At 41.8% G+C, this 27,092-nt stretch overlaps 1 protein-coding gene across 4 annotated transcripts in view; it reads right to left on the bottom strand.

The window, feature by feature from the left end:
• The window catches only part of DLG2 (discs large MAGUK scaffold protein 2), a 1,534,662-nt gene that overhangs the window by 427,543 nt on the left and 1,080,027 nt on the right, over positions 1-27,092 (bottom strand). For all 4 annotated transcript variants that reach the window (XM_069759326.1, XM_069759327.1, XM_069759329.1 and 1 more), the window contains one exon: positions 1,122-1,277. In XM_069759326.1, the coding sequence (XP_069615427.1) occupies positions 1,122-1,277 (156 nt within the window). The remainder of the gene's footprint in view (positions 1-1,121; positions 1,278-27,092) is intronic.

The raw sequence follows: 27,092 nt of genomic DNA, 5'->3' as shown, positions 1-27,092 counted from the left end.
AATATTACACCTAGTACATAGGATCTTTGAGATGGGAATACCCCTTTAAGCATGGGGGTGGATTTATCATGCTTTGGGGTTGTGTTGCAGCCTATGGCACAGGGAACATTTCACGGGTAGAGGGAAGAATGGATTCAATGAAATTTCAACAAATTCTTGATGCAAACATAACATCATCTGCAAAAAAGCTAAAGGTGAAAAGAGGGAGAGGATTGCTTCTACAAAATGGATAATGATCCTATTCACAGGTCACAATCCACAATTGAGGGGTATAGTAAGGTTACCATAATGTGTGTGGGGAAATTTGGGGGCATTATATTGTCTAATGGGTCACTGTGAGGGGCACTACATCGCATCATAAGTTGTGAGGGGTACTGTGGGGTATCTTAATACATGGTGGTTTGTGGGGGTATCATACTGTGAGAAACATCATAACGTGTGTATGGGGGGCTGTAATGGGCAAAATAATGTGCGAGGGGTACTGTGAGACAACATAAATTATGGGGGCATTATGAGGGCATCAGCCTGTGTGTGTGTGGGGGCATGGTGTGAGGCATAATAATTTGTAAAGGGCACTGTGAGGTATCATAAATTGTGAAGAGTATTGTTAGGGCATCGGCCTGTGTGTGGAATCTCATAATGCAAGAGGGGCATTGTGAGACATCATATATTGTGAGGGCCATTGTTTGAACATCAGCCTGTTTGGAGGGCACTGTGTGGGACATCATAATGCATGAAGGGCACTGTCAGGCATCATAAATTGTGAAGGGAATTGTGAGGGCATCAGCCTGCGTGTGGGGCATCATAATGAATGGGGGGCATTGTGAGGCATCATAAATGGGGAGGGGCATTGTTTAGGCAACAGCCTGTTTGAGGGGGACTGTGTGGGGCACTACATGGGCTTCGTAAATTGTGAGAGCATCATACTGTGTGGCAGGGCATCATAAAGTTGTCATACTGTGGAGGGAGGCATTGCATTCCGTGGGGCCATGAAAGGGCGATTGTAATGGGTGGGTTTCACTAGGGTTAATATGCTAAGATGTGATGGATTTTCCAAACAGAGAGCTGGGACGTCACAGTCCTGAATATAACTCATGATTTCTTAAAATGGCGATTCTCACCTGGAAATTTCCGATTCTGGAAGCAGACCTCCATGGAAATGAGGATATGGAGATGTGAGGAGGAAGCTTTTGTCACATTCTACCGGGGAATAAAGCCTCGGAGAGGAAGGTTTGTCCCCGAGTTTATTGACAGTGCTGTATACCGGCTCCGGAGCCCTAAAAGAGAGGAAGGGCCGTTACAATAAACCAAAATAATTCCCAAAAAGTGACTAAAGAAGCATTTACTACTACAGATGCCCCTCCAACCCTAGGAGGCACTAATCCTGAGGTCGTCCTCCACTTATTTTAGTGATATCTAAGTATTTATGCTCCTGTTCCAACCTTTAAAGCTGATACAGAAAGAGGAACGTAGCACCCAGAAATCCACTGATCAATGCAAGAAAATCCTTTAGCTACGAGGATTGACATCGGAGGTCAATGTAATGGGTATAAAATCTCTATGCAGTGAGCTCCCCCTAGTGGCAGCCTTCTCATGAAAAATCTGTCAGCTGGGTGCACCCAAAATAAGGCAACACTCTTGGATCCCACCTTCTCTTTTGGAAATGCTGTGCTTGTCTCTGTAGACTAGTAATCCATGGCAAAATCTGCCATTGGCAGCCATATTGGATGCAAACAATTACATAAGGCTGCTAAACAAAGATGGAAAGTCTAAAGTAATCTATCCCTAAATGGGTATGTCTGGGAGGTTTTGCGGCCTCGCATATATGGGGCAAGGCCTTACATATTCAGCAGATATTCCCATTAGAGTTCAACTTTTAGACTGGTTGCTATGGACAAAACCTTGCCTTTCTTAGCAACCAATTAGAGTTCTTCTTTCATTTTTCCATAGCTGTTTTACAAATGGAAGCTGAGCTCTGATTGGTTGCTAAGGACAACAAGGAGAGACGATCGACAGCATTGATAAATGGGGCCTATGCCTCGCTATGAAGCCTGAGACCTACAGTGGAAGACTCAGGCTCTTTTAATAAAACCTTATTATTGGAGGGAAATAGGATCTAGCAAGGACACCAGAAAACAATACAAACATAACATTGTGTCAGAAGGACGCCCCTTTAAATTGATTGTCACAGTTACAGAAAAACACAATAGCCTGACAATAAAAATACATAACCTGGTTAAAATTAATATGGACTCCGGTTTATAGTAATGCAGTACAGAGGTCCTAGATGGACGTGAGCACGTGGCCATGCATTGAAACCTCTTCCTAAACCATTACGACATGGAGCGCGTTAGTTGGTGTGATGTCGGTGCCCACCATCTCCTCCTTTGTGCAACACAAATGCGGGGTGCCAATGAGTAGCCATGGCAGGCAGTGGCCTGCTGAAAACACCTGTTGCCTCCATCTTAGTATACCAGGCTGTGAAGCTCAGCTACAGGCTGGGCCTCATTGCAGACCATGATTTTCATTATACCCTGTACATCAACATTCAGTATTGCTGCATGTGTAAAAGTCAGAGCTATCAAAAAATAACATTTATTAACGTATAAGGCAAAAATGGCAACAGAACCAATTTAACCAATTTTTTTCATGAATATTAGATTTTTTTAAGCCATTAAAATAATAAAAAATAGTAAGTTTGGTATCGCCATAATTGTACTGGCCTGGAGAATCAAGTTGCCGGGAATATTTTTACTGGACAACGAATGCCGTAAAATCAAAATAAACCGCCCCCCCCCCCCCCCCAGAGTGAATTGGGTTTTTTTTTCACTATTTCACCCCACGTGGACCTTTTTGCCCTTTTTCAGCACTTTACGCTCCCTGACAGAAGTTATGTCGCTTATCCATGTTATGTAAATAAAAGCTTATAACCTGACGATAAATTCATCCATTGGTTGTATAAATTATCCTTTTGAAAGCTGAAACCCTCCGAAATGTGGTTTAGGTTATGAAAATAACTTGGCATCAATGCAGAAATATTGATCAGTTAATGGACACAGAATGGTCAGATTTTGGCAAGACAAAAGTTTTGTCGCCCACAGAAAGTAATGTGATATTCAAACAAATAATTAAATTAACCCCTATCTGACCTCGGACGGGATAGTACGTCCGAGGTCAGATCCCCTGCTTTGATGCAGGGCTCCGCGGTGAGCCCGCATCAAAGCCGGGACATGTCAGCTGTTTTGAACAGCTGACATGTGCCCGTAATAGGCGCGGGCAGAATCGCAATCTGCCCGCACCTATTAACTAGTTAAATGCCGCTGTCAATCGCAGACAGCGGCATTTAACTACCGCTTCCGGCCGGGCGGCCGGAAATGACGTCATCGCCGACCCCCGTCATATGATCGGGGGTCGGCGATGCGTCAGGATGGTGACCATAGAGGTCCTAGAGACCTCTATGGTTACTGATGACCGGTGGCTGTGAGCGCCACCCTGTGGTCGGCGCTCATAGCACACCTCCATTTCTGCTACATAGCAGCGATCAGCAGATCGCTGCTATGTAGCAGAGCCGATCGCGTTGTGCCTGCTTCTAGCCTCCCACGGAGGCTATTGAAGCATGGCAAAAGTTAAAAAAAAAAGTTAAAAAAAATGTGAAAAAAAAAAAATATATAAAAGTTTAAATCACCCCCCTTTCGCCCCAATCAAAATAAATCAATAAAAAAAAATCAAATCTACACATATTTGGTATCGCCGCGCTCAGAATCGCCCGATCTATCAATTAAAAAAAAGCATTAACCTGATCGCTAAACGGCGTAGCGAGAAAAAAATTCGAAACGGCAGAATTACGTTTTTTAGGTCGCCGCGACATTGCATTAAAATGCAATAACGGGCGATCAAAAGAACGTATCTGCACCAAAATGCTATCATTAAAAACGCCAGCTCGGCACGCAAAAAATAAGCCCTCAACAAACCCCAGATCACGAAAAATGGAGACGCTACGGGTATCGGAAAATGGCGCAATTTTTTTTTTTTAGCAAAGTTTGGAATTTTTTTTCACCACTTACATAAAAAATAACCTAGTCATGTTAGGTGTCTATGAACTCGTAGTGACCTGGAGAATCATAATAGCATGTCAGTTTTAGCATTTAGTGAACCTAGCAAAAAAGCCAAACAAAAAACAAGTGTAGGATTGTACTTTTTTTGCAATTTCACCGCACTTGGAATTTTTTTCCTGTTTTCTAGTACACGACATGCTAAAACCAATGATGTCGTTCAAAAGTACAACTCGTCCCGCAAAAAACAAGCCCTCACATGGCCAAATTGACAGAAAAATAAAAAAGTTATGACTCTGGGAAGGAGGGGAGTGAAAAACGAACACGGAAAAACGAAAAATCCCAAGGTCATGAAGGGGTTAAAATACAAATATATGTTGCATAACATTGGTGAATGAAGTTGTGGTGCTATTAGAGTCATATTTAATATTTTGTGTGACTTCCATGAGCTTGAAGGACTGCATCCATGCGGTTCAACAACGATTCACACAATTTATTAATGAAGCCATCAGGAATAGCACAGAATGCAGTCTTACATGCCTCCCAGAGTTCATCTAGGTTCTTTGGTTTTGTCTTCCAAGCTTCCTCTTTCATCCTACCCCAAACATGCTCAATGATGTTCATGTCTGGTGACTGGGCTGGCCAGTCCTTGAGCACCTTGATCTTTTTTGCCTGGAGGAACTTTGTTGTAGAGATGGATGTATGAGATGGAGCACCATCCTGCTGCAGAATTTGACCCCTTTTATGATTTGGAATATAAGAGGTAGCTAATACTTCTTGATATTTTAGGCTATTGATATTGCCTTCCACCTTGCAAATGTTTTGCACACCCCCATACTGAATGTAACCCCAGACCATGATCTTTCCACCACTAAATTTAACTGTTTTCTGGGTGTATTTTGGATCCATATGGACTCCAGTAGGTCTCCTTCAGTATTTGTGGCGGCTGTGGTGTAATTCTACTGAAGATTCATCAGAGAAATCCACCTTGTGCCACTTTTCCAGCGTCCATCTGTTTATTAGGCTGTGAGACTTTGCAAATGCCATACGGTTTTTATTTGCCTTTTGTTTAGTGCTGGCTTCTGGGCACTGATTCGACCATGGAGGCCATTTCGAGACAGCATCCTACAAACTGTTCTAGTTGACACAGGGCATTGAGGTGACCAGGCCTGTTGGAGCTCTGCTGCAGTGGAAGAGGGGCTTGCTTTGGATTTTCTAACCAACAAACGTTCCTCCTGAGCAGTTGTCTTGCGGGGTCTGCCGGACCTGGGCTTGCCAAACACATCTCCAGCCTCTTCAAATCATTTTTTAAATTCTTTGTACTTGACCCTGAGACACGTTAAAGGTGCCAGCCACTTCTGTAATGGATCTGGTCTTCAGCCTCTTGATAATCCAGGCTTTGGTCACAGGATGGATTTTTGTCATGTTGTCAGAGCTTAAGTTGCAGTTCAAGTGAAGTTCTGGGGTGCTGGGTTTCTTTTTTATACACACACACTAATTAACCAATCATTTACTGAGCACAGGTGAGGATATAAACTAGGATTGGGTGCATGATATGACCATGTGACATTTGTCTTGCCAAAATATGACCATTCTGTGTCCATTAAATGATCAATATTTCTGCATTGATGACAATTTATTTTCTTAACCTAAACCACATTTCGAAGGGTTTCAGCTTTCAAAAGAATAATTTATACAACCAATGGATGAATTTAACATCATGTTATAAGCTTTTATTTACATAACTTGGATAAGCGACCCCCACGATTCCCACCGTGCTGACACCAATAGGTCACGGATCGTGTGTGACCTTTGGCCAGCACACGGCTATCACATGTGCAGGGGGGGCTTATCTTAGGCTACTTTCACACTAGCGTCGGTACGGGCCTGTCGCAGTGCATCGGGCCGACCTACCGACGCATGCTGTGAAGTAAAAGCACAACGGGGCAGCGGATGCAGTTTTTCAACGCATCCGCTGCCCCATTGTAAGGTCCGGGGAGGAGGGGGCAGAGTTCCGGCCACGCATGCGCGGTCGGAAATGGCAGACACGACGCACAAAAAATGTTACATGTAGCTTTTTTTGTGCCGACGGTCCGCCAAAACATGACGCATCGGTTGCACGATGGATGCGACGTGTGGCAATCCGTCACTAATGAAAGTCTATGGAGAAAAAACGCATCCTGTGGGCAACTTTTCTCCAAAATGACACATTGCGACGGAGGCCAAACGACGCTAGTGTGAAAGTAGCCTTAGTTATCCCTTCACTGCTACAATGTGATGAAAACACAAACAAGGCTATTGACCTATCAATTTACTGCAGGGGCTTATTTTAGTTATCCCACTGCTGCTACAATATCATGAGCTGCAGGGATTTATGTATATCCCGCTTTTCAGTTCCGCTTAGAAACTTGCAGCTCTCTGGCACCCCCCTTACCCTCGGGTCAGTCAGGGAACTACACCTGTGATAATTAGTCACCGGACGGGTCGCTTCACTGTGGACTGGCTAGCAGGAATGCAGCAGCATGCATAGCTTGTAAAACCCCGTTCCATCGCTGCCAGCGGTACCCACCTAGCCCAGAACACACTTCGCTGCCACCAGCTCAGATTTCTCACAGAGAGGGGTTCAGAGCCAACCCAATTTAGTAGCATAATTACTTCAGGCACGTGAAAAATTCACATAGAACATAAAGAATACAAACTAGTAGTTTTATAGTTTACTCCAAAATATTAGGCAGTGTTTATAAAAGATATAGAAAAATGTTACAATATGAGACAAAGTATTTACAAAGCAGCTACAAAACAAAAACAGGGATTAAAACAGAAAGTAACGCTTACATGTGCTCAGATCACTTCCAGCTAACCATGCTGGTGGTCGGAGCCCAAATGTCCCAATTCATCAGACAAGATCTGCTGCAACAGCTCCTCAGGCAAGACTGAAGGCTGGGTTAAGTGCAGTCACTTATACCTGCAGGTTTACCTTCACCCTCCCCTCTCCTCAAAGTTACAGATTTTACCAAAAATACTTATAATTCTCATATCTTAGCTTGAGAACATGGCAGAACCACAGCACACCCATCATTCATCTTATATTAAAATTGGCTTTCTAATGATACCAAATTCGTTCTAGTTGTTCCACACGGTTAAAGAGAAATCAGCACTTTGTTGAGTTTAGCTGCTAGTGCTTACAGTGGTTGACAGATCTACCGATGGAAGTCAGCAATATGTACTCCTTATTTTTCTGGCCCAAATAGGTGGCCCAATATCTTCCTATAATAGAACAAAGAACCTCATATCTTTTGAGAGTGACCAGACCAGCTGGTACTAGATGGGAGAATTGTGCAACTACAGGAGCAATAAACATTCTTTTGGTGGGAGCCATAAGGGATTTGGGATCCACACACACACATCTCAGCAAGCAGAAGCACAGAGAGAAGGAGGGTCTTGCTGTTTCACTCATTCATTCTCATCTGGACTATTGTAACTCTCTCTTAATTGGCCTCCTTCTTACCAAACTCTCCCCCCTCCAATCTGTCCTGAATGCTGCTGCCAGGATTATATTCCTCGCTAACCGTTACACCGATGCCTCTGCCCTGTGCCATTCATTAGACTGGTTACCGATCCACTCAAGAATCCAGTACAAAACTATTACCCTCATTCACAAAGCGCTCCATGGCTCAGCACCACCCTACATCTCTACCCTGGTCTCAGTTTACCACCCTACCCGTGCCCTCCGCTCTGCTAATGACTTGAGGTTAGCATCCTCAATAATCTGAACCTCCCACTCCCGTCTCCAAGACTTTTCACGTGCTTCGCCAATTCTTTGGAATGCACTACCCAGTGTAGCATTTCGCATACTACGTGTCTTGGGGGACACTCGTTTGGCATGGGATTCAAGCACTTTGGCACAGTTTTTCCACTTAAAGCAGTCTGTTTGGTTTATTCTATCCATAAACCATAGAAACAAGAACAAACGGTAAACAGTCTTACATGAGACAGATAAATCCTCAATGTCCATAGTAGAGCTCCACTCTCTCAGGTCTGTGGGCACACAGGCTGTGCTATGTCCAGCACGCAGGCTCTATAGCCTAAACACGGTCTCTCTGTAGTGTCCAGCCGGGACACATGGAACTCTGTCCATACTGGCAGACTCCCAAACACTCACTCCCATGTGCTAAACACACCTCCTTTAGGTAGCCTGTAACCACACCCACAGGTGAGGTAACATCACACGCACTGTCACATGATCATGACATCATTGCAGGTCCTCAAATTCCTGCAGGGAAAAGCGTACACGTAGCGCCCCCACTGAGAGGTGAGGTATATGGGTAGCCAGACCCTCCCATCTCTCATAGCTACCCGCAACCCGGACCCAGGTGCACTAAACGACATCTTTAGTGCTCATGTGCACTAAAGATAAAATACTCCGGGTTGCCTCGCAGGGAGCATCCATTCCTGTGATACATACCTCCCATTAACCACGCGACCACCAGTCACACCACACCAGGTTAATAAGATTAATCCCCAATGCTCACAGTTTTAAGCGTGCCCTAAAAACGCATTTGTTCAGACTGGCCTACCGCCTCAACGCATTAACCTAACTATCCCTGTGTGGCCCATTCAAAAAAAAACAAACAAATAAAACAAACCTTAATCAGGTTCCTCACATCATGGTCTTATACATTTCATGCAGTTAATAGCCCTCTGTGTCTGTACTGCTACATACTTAGGCAGTTAACTGGTTCATGCAGCTTTACATGAACACCTGAGCCTTACACTATGGCCGGTCCGAATAACTAAAGCAATTGTTACCATCCACCTCTCGTGTCTCCCCTTTTCCCCATAGTTTGTAAGCTTGCGAGCAGCAGGGCCCTCACTCCTCCTGGTATCTATTTTGAACTGTGATTTCTGTTATGCTGTAATGTCTATTGTCTGTACAAGTCCCCTCTATAATTTGTGAAGCGCTGTGGAATATGTTGGCGCTATATAAATAAAATTATTATTATTATAAGCGACATAACTTCTGTCAGGGAGTGTATATGGTAACGTGAATATTGCCTATGAATAAGGACATTTGTCCGAAACACCAAAGGTTTTCTACATGTTTTTTTTTCCTTCCCTCTTTTTTGTTTCATATGCTGTTTTAATACATTTTTAATACTTTTTTATATTTTAATTTTTCGTTGGTGCTGGAATTTTTTCCTTGTATTTTCTCACTCAGGTATCACATGTGCCGAGTAGACAGAGATCTTAATTTCCTCATCTGCATCATCTGTGTCCGCATAAATCGGACTGCACTTGGATGCTTTGCTAGAAGTTTTTTCTTTAACCTTTCTGCATCCTACGTCTACGTACACATAGCAAAAAAAATATAATTGCAAAAAAGAAAGAACATGGCCTTGCTCCTTATGTCAAAATCTACAATCAAACACACACAGCAGTTTGGGAATAAATTGCCCTCACAAAATTGACGGGTATGAAACATAATTCTATGAGCCATGAAATCAAGGAGGATATCTGCTGAGATCCACGAATCTGTAGTCCACGGACATAGTACATGCAAATCAGTGCTTGCAGAACATAGAGCAAGCAGTGTACAAGCAATAAATGTTGCGTTCCAGACTATATTCATATTTTACTCGCCTTGTCAGTTACCTTTTTGACCTTTATCCATACTTACCAACTCTCCCAGAATATCCAGGAGGCTCCTGTTAAAAGAAAAGTCCTCTCAAACTCAATGAAGAATTGGTAAGTCTCCAGGGTGGCACCTTCACCCTCCCCTCTCCTCAAAGTTACAGATTTTACCAAAAATACCTCCCAAAGGTTGTGGAGGAGGTCTGTCAAAAATGTGGAGGGGGGGTGAAATACACATGTATGGGTGTGGTACAAAGCGGGCCATACGCAGAGTCCTCCCAAAGGGGTATAAAGCGTGCCACATGCAGAGTCTTCCCAAAGGGGTAAAAACTTGCCACACTCAGAGTCCTCCCAAAGGGGTACAAAGCGTGCCAAACACAGAGTCCTCCCAAAGGGGTACAAAGCGTGCCACACCCAATGTCCTCCCGAAGGGGTACAAACCGTGCCACACACAGAGTCCTCCCAGAGGGGTACAAAGCGTGCCACACCCAAAGTCCTCCCGAAGGGGTACAAACCGTGCCACCCACAGAGTTCTCCCAATGAGGTACAAAGCGTGCCACACCCAAAGTCCTCCCGAAGGGGTACAAACCGTGCCACACACAGAGTCCTCCTAGAGGGGTACAAAGCGTACCACACAGAGTCCTCCCAAAGGGGTACAAAGTGTGCCGCAGAGTCTTCCCAAAGGGGTACAAATCGTGTCACACACAGAGTCCTTCCAAAGGGGTACAAATCGTGTCACACACGGAGTCCTCCCAAAGGGGTACAAAGAGTGTCATACACGGAGTCCTCCCAAAGTGGTACAAAGCGTGCTGCACACAAAGTGCTCCTAAAGGGGTACAAAGCATGCCACACACAGTCCTCCCAAAGTTGTACAAAGCATGCCACACACAGAGTCCTCCCAAAGGGGTACAAAGTGTGGCACGTGGAGTCTTCCCAAATGAGTACAAAGTGTGCTACACCCGGAGTCCTCCCAAAGGGGTACAAAGCGTGCCACACCCAATGTCCTCCCGAAGGGGTACAAACCGTGCCACACACAGAGTCCTCCCAGAGGGGTACAAAGCGTGCCACACCCAAAGTCCTCCCGAAGGGGTACAAACCGTGCCACCCACAGAGTTCTCCCAATGAGGTACAAAGCGTGCCACACCCAAAGTCCTCCCGAAGGGGTACAAACCGTGCCACACACAGAGTCCTCCTAGAGGGGTACAAAGCGTACCACACAGAGTCCTCCCAAAGGGGTACAAAGTGTGCTGCAGAGTCTTCCCAAAGGGGTACAAATCGTGTCACACACAGAGTCCTTCCAAAGGGGTACAAATCGTGTCACACACGGAGTCCTCCCAAAGGGGTACAAAGAGTGTCATACACGGAGTCCTCCCAAAGTGGTACAAAGCGTGCTGCACACAAAGTGCTCCTAAAGGGGTACAAAGCATGCCACACACAGTCCTCCCAAAGTTGTACAAAGCATGCCACACACAGAGTCCTCCCAAAGGGGTACAAAGTGTGGCACGTGGAGTCTTCCCAAATGAGTACAAAGTGTGCTACACCCGGAGTCCTCCCAAAGGGGTACAAAGTGTGTCACACGAAGTCTTCCCAAAGGGGTACAAAGTGTGGCATGTGGAGTCTTCCCAAATGGGTACAAAGTGTGCTACACACATAGTCCTCCCAAGGGGTCCAAAGAGTGCCACAGAGTCCTCCCAAAGGGGTAGAAAGCATGCCACACACGGAGTCCTTCCAAAGGGGTACAAAGCGTACCACACACGGAGTCCTCCCAAAGTGGTACAAAGCGTGCTGCACACAAAATGCTCCTAAAGGGGTACAAAGCATGCCATACACAGAGTCCTCCCAAAGGGGTACAAAGCGTGGTATGTGGAGTCTTCCCAAAGGGGTACAAAGTGTGCGACACACGGAGTCCTCCCAAAGGGGTACAAAGCGTATCACACAGAGTCTGCCCAAAGGGGTACAAAGAATGCCACACACAGAGTCCTCCCAAAGGGGTACAAAGCGTGGTATGTGGAGTCTTCCCAAAGGGGTACAAAGTGTGCGACACACGGAGTCCTCCCAAAGGGGTACAATTCGTGCCACACACAGAGCCCTTCCAAAGGGGAACAAAGCGTGCCACAGAGTCCTCCCAAAGGAGAACAAAGAGTGCCACACACAGAGTCCTCCCAAAGGGGTACAAAGCGTGCTACACACAGAGTGCTCCCAGAGAGGTACAAAGCATGCCACACACAGAGTCCTCCCAAAGGGGTTTGTAACACCCCAGGGTCCTGGTTGTTACAGTGGCATTGCTTACCTCACGGGGAGAGTGATGTCATGCTTGGAAGTGAAGGAAGATCTTCTTTATCAGGTAACCACAAGCATACAACATGTTTACACTCCTGTTGTGAATTCTGTTGTCAAACTCCCTCCTGTGGTCGTGAATGGTACTTCGGCGAGTTCTGTCTATGGGCTCCCTCTGGTGGCTATGAGTGAAGCTGCTGCTTCTGAGGTTCCTTACACAGGTGACGAGGTTTATCCTTTGGTTGGCTGCTCTATTTAACTACTCTCAGATCGTTACTCCATGCCAGCTGTCAATGTTTTTGCATTTGTTCAGTTCGCTCCTGGATCTCTCTGGTGACCTGCCTTCTCCTGCAGAAGCTAAGTTCCTGATAGTCATTATTTGTTCACTGTTTTCTTGTCCAGCTGGTTATCATGATTTTGTCTTGCTAGCTGGAAGCTCTGGGATGCAGAGTGGCCCCTCCGCACCGTGAGTCGGTGCGGAGGTCCTTTTTGCACACTCTGCGTGGTCTTTTGTAGGTTTTTGTGCTGATCGCAAAGTTACCTTTCCTATCCTCTGTCTATTTAGTAAGTCTGGCCTCCCTTTGCTGAAACCTGTTTCATTTCTGCGTTTGTGACTTTCATCTTTACTCACAGTCAATATATGTGGGGGGCTTCATTTGCCTTTGGGGGATTTCTCTGAGGCAAGGTAGGCTTTATTTTCCATCTCTAGGGCTAGATAGCTCTTAGGCTGTGACGAGGCACCTAGGTCTGGTCAGGAGCGCTCCACGGCTATTTCTAGTGTGTGTGATAGGATTAGGGATTGCGGTCAGCAGAGTTCCCACATCCCAGAGCTCGTCCTGTATGAGGTTTAACTATCAGGTCATTCCGGGTGCTCCTAACCACCAGGTCATAACACACTCCAGGCCAGAAGGGGGAGCCCTGATGCAGCTTAAGGGTGGCTCCCCTATATATATATTCTGGTCTGGAGGAAAAGTTCAGTCAGTCTGTCAGAGAGACAGAGTAGAGAGCAGTCAGACAGTGAGTGTCGGAAGGACTGAAGGGGCTGTGCAGCCAAGAGGGTGCTGCAGCTCCTGGAGAGATAGAATACTGAGAGAAGAACACATTGTAGTGAGCGTGCAGGAGAGCGGAGCACAGGAGAGAAAGAACTGGGGAGAATAGCTGTGACTGAGCTATCTCCTTGCAGAGCGCAGACACCGGTAGCCGGGAGACCGAGGTTGTGTCGGACTCCACGAGGCACTGCAGAAACTGGTAGGACAGCTGGACTACACATCACATGTCCACCCTAACACCTGAAGACACAGTGGCGCAAACAGCCCAGGTCATGATACAGACCCCTGTAAAAAGGCTTGAGCCACCTGTCATACAGGTTAGTGTTCTACCCTTTAAGGAGGACAGAGAGAACAGTGAGGACCTTGACAGAAGCCACAGATAGCAAGGAACTACACCACCGTGCTAGTAGGAAGGCTTCTAACTCCATCAGGTAAAGGGGACTCTTAACTCGCTTCCAAGCCGGCTGGACCCTGCCTGTACCTGTGATCTGGTGCCCTGGACTGTGGCTGCCTGAAGGCTTCAGTAAACCAGGTAATGAGACTGCAAACCTGTGTTCTCCGTTTCTTACTGCACCACCCACCATCTTCATCTCCACACTGGGAGCCCTGAGGTCCCAACTTCACCTGTGGGAAGTTATACCATCTTAGCTGCCATAACATCACCCCAGAGGACCCCTTTAAGCAGCATCGATCACGCAGAGTCCTCCCAAAGGGGTACAAAGCGTGCCAAATAGAGTCCTCCCAAAGGAGTACAGAGTGTGCCACACACAGAGTCCTCCCAAAGGGGTACAAAATGTGCCGCACACAGAGTCCTCCCAAAGGAGTACAGAGCGTGCCAGACACAGAGTCCTCTCAAAGTAGTACAGAGCGTGCCACATACAGAGTCCTCCCAAAGGGGTACAAAGCGTGCCACATACAGAGTCCTCCCAAAGGGGTACAAAGCGCGCCAAATAGAGTCCTCCCAAAGGAGTACAGAGCATGCCACCTACAGAGTCCTCCCAAAGGGGTACAAAGCGTGCCACACACAGAGTTATATTAGTTATATTCTTGTACAGAGGGGCAGTATTATAGTAGTTATAATCTTGTACATAGGGAGCAGTATTATAGCAGTTATATTCTTGTACATAGGGGCAGTATTATAGTAGTTATATTCTTGTATATAGGAGCAGTATTATAGTAGTTATATTCTTGTACATAGGAGCAGTATTATAGTAGTTATATTCTTGTACATAGGAGCAGTATTATAGTAGTTACATTCTTGTACATAGGGAGCAGTATTATAGTAGTTATATTCTTGTACATAGGGGCAGTATTATCTATACATATAATTGTCTAAGGGTTTTTCCGTCTGTCTGTCTGTCTGTCTGTCTGTCTGTCCTGGAAATCCCTGCTCTCTGATTGGTCGAGGCCGCCAGGCCTCGACCAATCAGAGACCGGCACAGCATCGACGTAGAAATCCCGCGTCTCTGATTGGTCGAGGCCTGGCGGCCTCGACCAATCAGCAGCGGGCACAGCGACGATGATGTCATAATGGTTGCCATGGCGACGATGATGTCATAAAGGTTGCCTCGACCAATCAGCGATGGGCACAGTCTGCCGCGAATTCTGGAATCATCATTGTCCATACACTACGGGGACATGCATATTCTAGAATACCCGATGCGTTAGAATCGGGCTACAATCTAGTAGTAGTTATATTCTTGTACATAGGAGGCAGTATTATAGTAGTTATATTCTTGTATATAGGAGCAGTATTATAGTAGTTATATTCTTGTACATATGAGCAGTATTATAGTAGTTATATTCTTGTACATAGGAGCAGTATTATAGTAGTTACATTCTTGTACATAGGAGCAGTATTATAGTAGTTACATTCTTGTACATATGAGCAGTATTATAGTAGTTATATTCTTGTACATAGGAGCAGTATTATTGTAGTTATGTTCTTGTACATAGGAGCAGTATTATTGTAGTTATGTTCTTGTACATAGGAGCAGTATTATAGTAGTTATATTCTTGTACATAGGAGGCAGTATAATAGTAGTTATATTCTTGTATATAGGAGCAGTATTATAGTAGTTATATTCTTGTACATATGAGCAGTATTATAGTAGTTATATTCTTGTACATAGGAGCAGTATTATAGTAGTTATATTCTTGTACATAGGAGCAGTATTATTGTAGTTATGTTCTTGTACATAGGAGCAGTATTATAGTAGTTATATTCTTGTACATAGGAGGCAGTATTATAGTAGTTATATTCTTGTATATAGGAGCAGTATTATAGTAGTTATATTCTTGTACATATGAGCAGTATTATAGTAGTTATATTCTTGTACATAGGAGCAGTATTATAGTAGTTACATTCTTGTACATAGGGAGCAGTATTATAGTAGTTATATTCTTGTACATAGGAGCAGTATTATAGTAGTTATACTCTTGTACATAGGGGCAGTATTATAGTAGTTATATTCTTGTGCATAGGAGCAGTATTATAGTAGTTATATTCCTGTATATAGGAGTAGTATTATAGTAGTTATATTCTTGTACATAGGAGCAGTATTATAGTAGTTATATTCTTGTACATAGGGGCAGTATTATAGTAGTTATATTCTTGTACATAGGAGCAGTAATATAGTAGTTATATTCCTGTACGTAGGGGCGGTATTATAGTAGTTATACTCTTTTACATAGTATCAGTATTATAGTGGTTAAATTCTTGTACATAGGGGCAGTATTATAGTAGTTATATTCCTGTATATGGGAGTAGTATTACAGTAGTTATATTCTTGTACATAGGGGCAGTATTATAGTAATTATATTCTTGTACATAGGAGCAGTAATATAGTAGTTATATTCCTGTACGTAGGGGCAGTATTATAGTAGTTATATTCTTGTACTTAGGAGCAGTTTTATAGTAATTATATTCTTGTACATAGGAGCAGTAATATAGTAGTTATATTCCTGTACGTAGGGGCAGTATTATAGTAGTTATATTCTTGTACTTAGGAGCAGTTTTATAGTAATTATATTCTTGTACATAGGGGCAGTATTATAGTAGTTATATTCTTGTACTTAGGAGCAGTTTTATAGTAATTATATTCTTGTACATAGGAGCAGTAATATAGTAGTTATATTCCTGTACGTAGGGGCAGTATTATAGTAGTTATATTCTTGTACTTAGGAGCAGTTTTATAGTAATTATATTCTTGTACATAGGAGCAGTAATATAGTAGTTATATTCCTGTACGTAGGGGCAGTATTATAGTAGTTATATTCTTGTACTTAGGAGCAGTTTTATAGTAATTATATTCTTGTACATAGGGGCAGTATTATAGTAGTTATATTCTTGTACTTAGGAGCAGTTTTATAGTAATTATATTCTTGTACATAGGAGCAGTAATATAGTAGTTATATTCCTGTACGTAGGGGCAGTATTATAGTAGTTATATTCTTGTACTTAGGAGCAGTTTTATAGTAATTATATTCTTGTACATAGGAGCAGTAATATAGTAGTTATATTCCTGTACGTAGGGGCAGTATTATAGTAGTTATATTCTTGTACTTAGGAGCAGTTTTATAGTAATTATATTCTTGTACATAGGGGCAGTATTATAGTAGTTATATTCTTGTACTTAGGAGCAGTTTTATAGTAATTATATTCTTGTACATAGGAGCAGTAATATAGTAGTTATATTCCTGTACGTAGGGGCAGTATTATAGTAGTTATATTCTTGTACTTAGGAGCAGTTTTATAGTAATTATATTCTTGTACATATGTCTGTCTGTCCGAATGACCTGACACATTTATAGATTACAGAAATAGTCCATTGAGGTTAATACCACCAGTTAATATTGTCATTTTCCTCTACAGACTATAGCTGATCACAGGGGCTCCCAACAACGTGCTAACCTACAATCAGCTAATTTTTGTGGACCCTTCTACAGCCTAATTGCTATCACATAGAACACAACACTTGCCCTTGTGTGACAAGATGCCAAAAAATGCCCTGGCACTTGAAGTCTAGAAATCAAGGACATCTTAGTAATTGTATGAAAGGTTAGTTTAGACAGTGTATAGGGCTGTTATTAGATAATGTTATGTATGGCGCTGACGTTTGGTCACTGTATGTAAGTATTATTTGAGCACAGTGTAGTGGTGTTTACTTTTATATTCCGCTGTACCGGGGTACTAATGTATGATGTATGGCACCGCTATTTGGATACAGTACTGTATCATTAGGCACAGCAATATGGGCACCAGGTTAGGCATGACATTAGGCTATGTACAACATAAGAGTTTGGGTCTTCAAGCAAAATGATGGTAACAGCCGATGTCTCCTCTTAAGTTAGTCTCTAGATGACCGTGCCCTCCCATATGTTCCTGTCCATAAATCTTTACATGGCAGGCATCCGATGCAACATGACCCATATCAATACAACTTCACAAACCCCATGAAGTCACCAGACTACCCACAGACATTTAGGAGAAAATGGTTAATTGAAAGTGCATTAAAGCCTTCCACTGATTTACAATTGACTTTTGTCCAAATCTAGAGAGTACATAAATCAACAGCAATGGAGGCTTATTGATCGGGATGACATTTTGCATGCGCAGAGGATGAAATACGGGAAAAGAACATTCCTGCTAAAAGCTGTTGCTGTCTCCGCATGCATCAATGAGAAGCATAGACATCATGTACTGCCTAGGACCTCAACAGTAAAGGGGCTTCAGCCTTCTTAATTAAAAGGACGTGAAGCCATCCTGAATAAGGAAATAAAGAAGTCATATTTACCGCCGGAATATGCCCTCCGCTTCTTAGGGCTCTGCAGAGTCGGAAATGATTATGTCACGACCACTAATGACCTCATGGCTGTGGCCACTGATTGGCTCCACGGCCAGACAATTGGTGGTCGGTCAACATCACTTCTAGTCTAGCTGGGACTTTCGGAGTAGCAACACCGGGTTGATTCCAGGCGAAAGTATGGCCTCTTTTTTTATCAGGATGGTGAAATTGTATACGGAGGAGAAAACCTCTTTAAAAATAAATATAACATTATGTAAAACATAAATGAATATCACCATAAAACATCTATTAAATGCCTTCATATACACCGGGCAGCAGTGAAGTTGGTTAGAGGTGTAAGTTATTAGCTTTGGAGAGTCTCTTTTGTTAAAAAGAACATCTGAAAATGAGCTGATCACCGAGTGTCCCACCGATCAGTGGAGGAATTCTGCAGCAGGTGTTTGTATCCCCTGCACTGCCCCCGCAGGAGGAATAAAGCATTACACGGTTCTTGATAAAATTAATGTCAGTTTATATAATGTGTTGGGTCCTCAAGAGTGAGAGACGCACTTGATAGAGGCTATCTGTTCCAGTTAACACACATCTGTCACCAGATTATGCAAAGCAAACTGCAGGCACTATCTATAAGATCTCTGAAACTGGTGTACTTTAAAATCCAATGTTAGAATGGCTCTTTAAAGGGCTTATTTGAGACTTATTTCCCTATGCTAACTATGATGGCGATCTGTCCTGGTTCAGAGCAGTCACGGGTTGCTCCTGCTGGTGATTCTACAGCTTCCAGTTACATCATGTCAACAGAGCAGTTCCTTCTCCTCCACTCTGCTCTTTCAAAAGGGCATCACTGCCCATGTCATGCTGATTGTCAGCTATCTCCCAGTTGCCTAACGGCGGGGTGCCTGTTGTCAATCAGCATGATGTCAGCAGTGATGCCCCATCAAAAGAGAAGAGTGGAAGAGAAGGAACTGCTCTGTTGATGTGATGAAAAACGAAACAGGAGAGTCACTACCTGAGAAGGAAAAGATATTCTCTAGGCAAAGCAGGCAGGTTTTTTGCAAATACCTGCCTGTAAACCCTTTAATCTCCAGACAGCCAATTGTTGGAATTTTTACAATTCAAAAAGAATAAAAGTTTAGATTTAGCACTGAAATGACTCTTATTTTTGTTTTCTACTCCCAGGAAATAAAAAACAAAGAACAATGATAAAAAGAATGAGAGCGTGCAGTCTGGAATACAAAGATAAAGATCTGAATTGTCAAGGATTTTTGTGATTGCATACGGAAAATATAAAGCATAATAGGGAAATTTGTGACAAAGGTAAAGATTTTTTATTGAATAAAAAAGATGTAGACAATCACAGAAATGACGAACACTACTCAAAAAGCTGAAGACCCAAGTTGAAGATAAAAACGTATTCATGTGGATATTAAAGGGGTTCTCTGGGAATAGAAAAAAAAAGTAAAAAAGTAATTGGAAATAGTCACTGTAGTACATTAAAATGGCCACAACCTTGTTATACTGGCAGAAACCTTTTCTAGAATTTTAATAGGACAGACGCCTGCTGCTGTAACCTGCAGGTAACATATGTATTGACAAGGTACCTCAAGGTTACAGCAGCCACTCTGCACTCAGAACACCAGTGATAACAACAGTGTGAGCAGCCTCTTATTACCTCAGCGCCCCTGACATCACCAGTATTAGATTAGATAGACATGATGGACTGCAGTGTGAGCAGCCTCTTCTTCCTTCAGCACCTCTGATATCTCCAGTATTAGATCAGAGAGACAGGTGGACAGCAGTGTGAGCAGCCTCTTCTTCCTTCAGCACCTCTGATATCTCCAGTATTAGATCAGAGAGACAGGTGGACAGCAGTGTGAGCAGCCTCTTCTTACCTCAGCACTCCTGCGGTCTCCTGTATCAAGTCTTAAAGAGACGTGGACAGCAGTGTGAGCTGCCTCTTTTTACCCCAACACCCCTGGTATTTCCAGTGTTAGATCAGATAGACAGGGTGTACAGCAGTGTGAGCAGCCTCTTCTTACCTCAGCACTCCTGTTATCTCCAGCATTAGATCAAGTAGATAGGGTGGACAGCAGTGTGAGCAGTATTATATCACTAAAGCACCCCTGGTATTTCCAGGATTAGATCAGATAGGGTAGGCAGCAATGTAAGTGTCATCTTCTCACAACAGCACTCCTGGCATTTCTGGTATTATATAAGATAGACTAGTTGGACAGCAGTGAGAGCAGTATCTTCTTACCTCAGCACTCCTGGTGTCTCCTGTACCAGGTCAGATAGACTTGATGGACAACATTGTGAGCAGCCTCTTCTCACCGCAGCAGCCCTGGTATCTCCAATATTGGATCAAATATACAGGGTGGACAGCAGTGTGAGCAGCCTCTTCTTACATCAGCACTCTTGACATCACCAGTATTAGATCGGATAAACAGGATGGAAAGCAATGTGAGCGGTATCTTCTTACCTCAGCACCCCTGGTATCTCCAGTATTAGATCAGACAGACAGGATGGACAGCAGTGTGAGCATCCTCTCCTTACCTCAGCACTCTTGGTACCTCCAGTATTAGTTAAAATAGACAAGATGGACAAAAGTGTGAGTGGTATCTTCTTATCTCAGCATACCTGATATCTCCAGTATTAGATCAGATAGATAGGGTGGACAGCAGTGTGAGCAGCGTCTTCTTACCTCAGCACTCCTGGTATTAGATCGGATAGACAGGGTGATAGACAGTAGTGTGATCGGCCTCTTCTCACCAAAGCTTCCCAGGTATCTCCAGTATTAGAACATATATGGTGGACAACAGTGAAAGCAACCTTGTTACCTCAGCACCTCTGGTATCTCCACTACTAGATCTGATAGACAAGGTGGACAGTAGTGAGAGTAGCCTCTTTTCACCAAACACCCCTGGTATCTCCAGTATTAGATCAGATAGACAGGGTGGACAGGAGTGTGAGCAGCTTCTTCTTACCTCAGCACCCAGGTATCTCCAGTATTAGATCAGATAGACAGGGTGGACAGGAGTGTGAGCAGCCTCTTCTTACCTCAGCACCCCTGGTATCTCCAGTATTAGATTAGATAGACTAGGTGGACAGGAGTGTGAGCAGCCTCTTATCTCAGCACCCCTGGTATCTCCAGTATTAGATTAGATAGACAGGGTGGACAGGAGTGTGAGCAGCCTCTTCTTACCTCAGCACCCCTGGTATCTCCAGTATTAGATCAGATAGACAGGGTGGACAGGAGTGTGAGCAGCCTCTTCTTACCTCAGCACCCCTGGTATCTCCAGTATTAGATTAGATAGACAGGGTGGACAGCAGTGTGAGTGGCCTCTTCTCACTGAAGCTCCCCTGGTATCTCAAGTATTAGAATAGATAGATAGGATGGACGGCAGTGTGAGCGACTGAGTGTCCTCTTCTCACTGAAGCTTCCCTGGTATTTCCAGTATTAGAATAGATAGATAGGGTGGGCAGCAGAGTGAGCAGCCTCTTCTTACTTCAGCACTCTTTTTGTATCTAGCATTAGCTCAAATAGAGAAGATGGACAGCAGTGTAAGCAGTATTTTCTTATCTCAGCAGCCCTGATATCTCAACTAATAAATCAAATAGCAGTGTGAGTGGTCTATTCTCACCAAAGAACCCCTGTATCTCCAGTATTAGATTAGATAGACAAGGTGGACAGCAGTGTGAGCAGCCTCTTCTCACCGCAGCACCCCTGGTATCTCCAGTCTTACATCTTCCTACACATGGACGTGGAACGTTCTACTCTACATGCTCACAGGCATCTGTCAAAAGTTCTTGTCAGTGTAACAAGATGGCAACGACTTTAATGTACGACAGTGATTATCTCCCTAAACAAAATCAATGAAAATTGTGAATTAGTTCACAAGAACATTTTTTTCCTTTCTTTCAATTCTCGGAGAACAACCCCTTTAGAAATCCAAAGTGACATATCACGACACCAAAAATGCAATATTATGTAAGTAATGAACAGTAATCAGTAATACAAAATAATATTTCAAAATATTACATTCATGTCAGTTACATTCAGAGACAAAAAAGTCACCTATTTAGTATAAAGTTAAAAGCTAAGCATGTGAATTCTGTATAAATAAAGTATATATATATATATATATATATATATATATGTATATATATATATATATGTATATATATATATATATATATATATTTTTATTAGTATATATTTTTTCTTTTTTTCGAGTCTGGTATAAAACCTAATACCATAACACAACAAAGATTGCTTTAAAACATTGAATAATAGCTTGCACTTATTCATATGACAAGGTTATATAAAATGATAAACCCAAACTTATGAAACTTTGTTTTTTATTATTTAATTATTAATAAATCTTAATTCAAACATGACTACAAATTGTAAAAATCAACCAATTGTTATAAATTTAGTATGTAAAAACTAACAAAAATAAAACTTTTATGCACTGTATGTTTTTCAATATGACATTTTAAAAGTATTGTTTCCCCCAAATGAAATAAAACATAAAAATGTAAAAAGAAATTAAAATGTGTTAATCCAACTATTACCAAGGTACAAGAATGAGACCTCTCCTTTTTTTTTAATAACCTAGCATACAATAAAGTTAACATTTTAACTTTAGCTATCGTTTTAGTTCTTCGCTTATTTCTTAATTTAAATATGATTGTTAAATGTCAAAATTACTGTAAGAAATTTGGTAAATATGTATTTAATTTTTTTTTTTTTACTATTTTAGGGTATTATATAATATATAACCGAACACTTAATTTTTAATTGAATATAGAAAAAAAAGTTTTCCAAATAAATGTAATATTACTAGAGGAGAAGAACAATATTTTATTTTTTAAAAAAGGGCAAAATAGCTATTTTTGACAGCCAAAATTCCTCATCTCACCTGGAACAGATGGGACATGATCTGTATGGTACAGGCTTCTCTAATCTCCCAAACTCAAGGAGCTCAACTCGGCTCTAGCGGGGTGTTCTGGACAGTCTGGCTTGTTGCGGAGCATTAGTCGGTCTCTCAATAATTTAACTTTACCGACTGACTGCACCTGCAAAAATGAAATTGGAATTTAATATATATAATTAATATTAAAGGCTTTAATATATGTAATTTTGTGTCGTGAAATAATTAAAAAAACAACGGTGTGCATTTTTAAAATTATCTTTAACTTTTTTTACATTTAAATTTTTTAAAATATTAATTTGTCGATCATTATTAAAAAAAACAACTAGAATCTAAAACTGTGCAACTCTAGACGCACAGTAAAAGCAAACACTTTCTCAAGAGAATTAAGACTAAAAAAATGATATCGACATCTTCGTAAAATATTATTTAATAAGAGTTTACTAGCGAAGACTTACCAAAAAGTAACACTAAATCTAAAGAAATATTGTACCTTACCACAAAGTGCGTTACCTCTAACAATTGCCCCTTTTTTTTATGGCACATTCTTCTTCCAGCGCTTCAACTATCCAGAACAGACATTTTTCTTGTGGCTTCTAGACCTGGTGAGGGGGGGTTTGCCACAGAAATTAATTAAATACATTATACTGCATATGTATTAATTAGCACTTTTTTTGTGTGTCTAAAAAAACTATGGTAATGTTGCAAAAAAAAGAAAAAAAGACTAAAAAAAAGAGCAACCTTTGATTTTTTTCCAATTTGTGTCCATTTTTTAAAAAAATGTTGTAGTCCTACTCAGTATACAATGCCGTTGACTCATATTTTAATTTAAAAAAAAGCAAAACAGGTTTGTTTTTTTTTTGCTTATGTAAATATATCCGTTAATTTATGTAAAAATAAAACCTTGTCATGTTACAAAAGTGCAAGCTTATTCCTTTTGCCTCCGCTGCCGATTTTCCTCTTTGTGCTTTACTTTTTTTCTTACTTTCTTCCAAAAGGCATTACTTTTTTGTTTTTAGAACTTTTTACTGTCAATTTAGTTTCACAAAGTCTTGTTTGCAGGATGAGTTGTAGATTTTATTGACGCGATTCACTTTACTATAAAGATGGAGGAAAAATTAAAACTGAGGTAAAAGTTTAGGGGGAAAAAAGCCATTCCGCCACAGCGTTCATTTTGTTCTAAAAACCACTCTGAATCATGATTCTCCAGATCAGTATGATTACAGCAATATCAAACTTGCATGGATTTTTTTTTTACATATAAGTGAAGAAATTGTTTTTTGACATCTCTAAAAAAAAAAAAAAAAAGTTTTGGTTTGTGTTACCATTGTCCGAGATCCTTAACATTTTACTTTTTCTTTGATTGAGCTGTGTGGAGTCTTCTGTGAAACAAGCTGATGGCTTTACATACAGCTCTGGCAAAAATTTCAGAGACCACCACGTCAAAACCTCGATGGGCAGCCCAATCTCTAGACCTGAACCCCATTGAAAACCTCCAGAATGTAATCAAAAGGATGATGGATAGTCACAGGCCATCAAACAAAGAAGAACTGCTTACATTTTGGTGCCAGAAGCAGTGTGAAAGACTGGAGGAACACATGCCAAGATGAATGAAAGCTGTGATTGAAAATCATGGTTATTCCACAAAATATTGATTTCTGAACTCTTCCTGAGTTAAAACATTAGTATTGTTGTTTCTACATGATTATGAACTTGTTGTTTTTTTTTTTTGCATCATTTGAGGTCTGCAAGCAATGCATTTATTTGTTATTTTGACCATTTCTCATTTTCAGAAAATAAATACAAAATGTATTGCTTGGAACTTCGGAGACATGTTGTCAGTAGTTCATAGAATAAAAGAACAATTTACATTTTACTCAAAAATATACCTATAAAGAGAAAAATCTGACAAACTGAACAGTTTGCAGCGGTCTCTCAATTTTTGCCAGAGCTGTATAGTAAGTTGGAGTAGATTAACTGTTTTGATCAGCTTTTTTAGTGCATATTTCTAAGGAAAAGGGAAACAAAAAAACGATAATTCTGCTGTTGTGGATTTTTCTCTCGTTTGCGATGTTTAATGATCGGGTTCATCGATTTTTAGATTTTGATCGATGAGACTATTATGGATGTTGAGATGCCATATATGTTTATTTTTTAAAGTTCTTTATTTTTGAATGAGGAAAACTTTCATATTTTTAAAAACTTTTTTTTACTTTATTTTTTAGTTCCCTAAGGAAACTTAAACCTTTTATTGCTTATAGTATTAATCGAGGTCTCCTTTGAAGCTTGGGATATAACTGAACTTTAGAGTGGTACCAAGATGGCAGCCACCGAGGCCTTCAGCCAGCCCCTAGCTTTCATGGCAGACCATCAGCGCGCTACCATGAGGCCATGGGTCACCAATCAACAGCTGCGGCCGGAACTCAGCTCTGATACAGACACCGAATATTTAATAAAGCAGGAATCTCGCCATGTGTAGAGAGCACCAAGCTCCTGAGCACTCTCGAAATGCTGGAGAAGTTGCGATGATGGAGCAGCTCTCCTAAAGAGTCAAGTTGGCTGAAACCCTTTCATGGCTTGATGAAAGGGGTTGGTAAGTACCCTTTTAAATGTGCCCCCAGTTTTTTTTATTCAGCAAATTGGGAACCTTTAAAAGGGGTTGTCCAACAATGGACAACTCTTTTAGTGTTACATAAGATGGATAAATCAATACAAGCCGCTTCCTTTTTGTATTCAATACATGCAAAATGCACGGATGAAGCCAAAGCCAGAACTTTCCTGACGCCACTGGATGTGATGTGTGATTACATACCCAGCCTGTGGGACATCAATCAAAGCCAACAGGGAACCATCCAGCTTAACTATTTCGTAGAGCGACTGCACCCTTGTGTCACCTTAGTGCCATTTCAGTATGGCTTTCAAAGTTAGTCTGGTATCTTAGGTAGAATCTCTTAGAAGAAAGAAGATCTATATTGTGAACCTGACCTGCATCACAGGCTGGTGATAGTTTGAAGGTCTAAATATTCTGTCAGGTTCAATTTCAATGTTCACTATTAGCTTCTCATAACCATCACTAGATGGAGCTTAGGACTTTACCGCATACATGGTTACGAGGAACTTAAAGCGAACGTGTCACCAGGTTTGGCCGATATGAGATACAGCCACCACCTTTTAGGGCTGACATACAGCACTCTATAATGCTGTATAACTGCACCCAACCTGACCTACAAGACAAGAAAAAGACCTTATTATACTCACCTGCAGGGCGGTCCAGTCACTGGGGTGTCACTGGCCTTGGTCCGATGCCTCCCTTCATCTTGTGGTGCGATTCTTCTTGCTTCGTGTGAATGATGCGTCCCTACGTCATCCACACAAAGTCCCCGACATCGTGCTCCTGCTGAGGCGCATTTCTCTAACCTAAACTACTGAACTACTTTTCTCTGTCCTAACCTATTTTGTTTTTCCATGGAGAAATTACATCTATCTGACTTTGTTGTTTTTTTTTTGTTTTTTTTTTAATTCCGAAGAACAGTTAAATATCTTACAACTCGCTTCATCGCGAGAACATCGCTGCTATGTTGACGATATCACACATAGTTACACGGTCTGTGCTTTTAATTAGTGTCAGTCCATTACTCCATGATTTCACTGACTGTCTAAGTGGACTAAACCTTCATAAAGAATATTAAAAACTTTAATTTCATATCCACCATGCTTTTGTACAGTCTGTCCAGTTGCACCTCACAGCACTTTAGTGACACTGTCGTGGCCGGTAGTATGATCTCCTGTGCTAAACTACGTATAGCACTGTATCTGGGCAAAAAAAGATTCATGAACCCCCTGATGTCCCATCAAATGGGCGAAACGTGTTGAGGTGTAAATTAGGTGTTAAGAAATTCAGTGCAGGGGATTCAGATAATGAGAACTCTGCTGTAATATTTGCCAAATAGTGCTATCTAGTGTCACTAATGTGCTATGAGGTGTGAATCCGGTGTCAAATAATTTGTTGCAGGGAATTCAGAAGTTAGGAACCCTGATCTATTCGGAATACTTATCAAATAGGGTTATAATACCCCTGTATATTTAACTGTATAGAGCTGGTCTTTGAATAGGAGAAAAAGATTCACTCTCTGAGAATTATTGGGGAAGATTGGATACAATCATTATTGAAGGGACCCATAGTTTGAGTTTTCCAATATTTAGAATTGAATATTAAGTATTTGAATAGGGGCAATAGGGTGAATTAAGGGCGAAATACAAAACTAGGATGATAGCATAAATATTACTCGTAGAGGTTAGTTGGGTAATTGTCTTACAGGGAATTAATACAACATATCACAATTA

Source organism: Ranitomeya imitator, chromosome 3, assembly GCF_032444005.1.
Source record: "Ranitomeya imitator isolate aRanImi1 chromosome 3, aRanImi1.pri, whole genome shotgun sequence".
NCBI classification, from domain to species: domain Eukaryota; kingdom Metazoa; phylum Chordata; class Amphibia; order Anura; family Dendrobatidae; genus Ranitomeya; species Ranitomeya imitator.
Note: the sequence above shows the minus strand (reverse complement) of the source record. Positions and strands in the feature narration are given on the sequence as shown.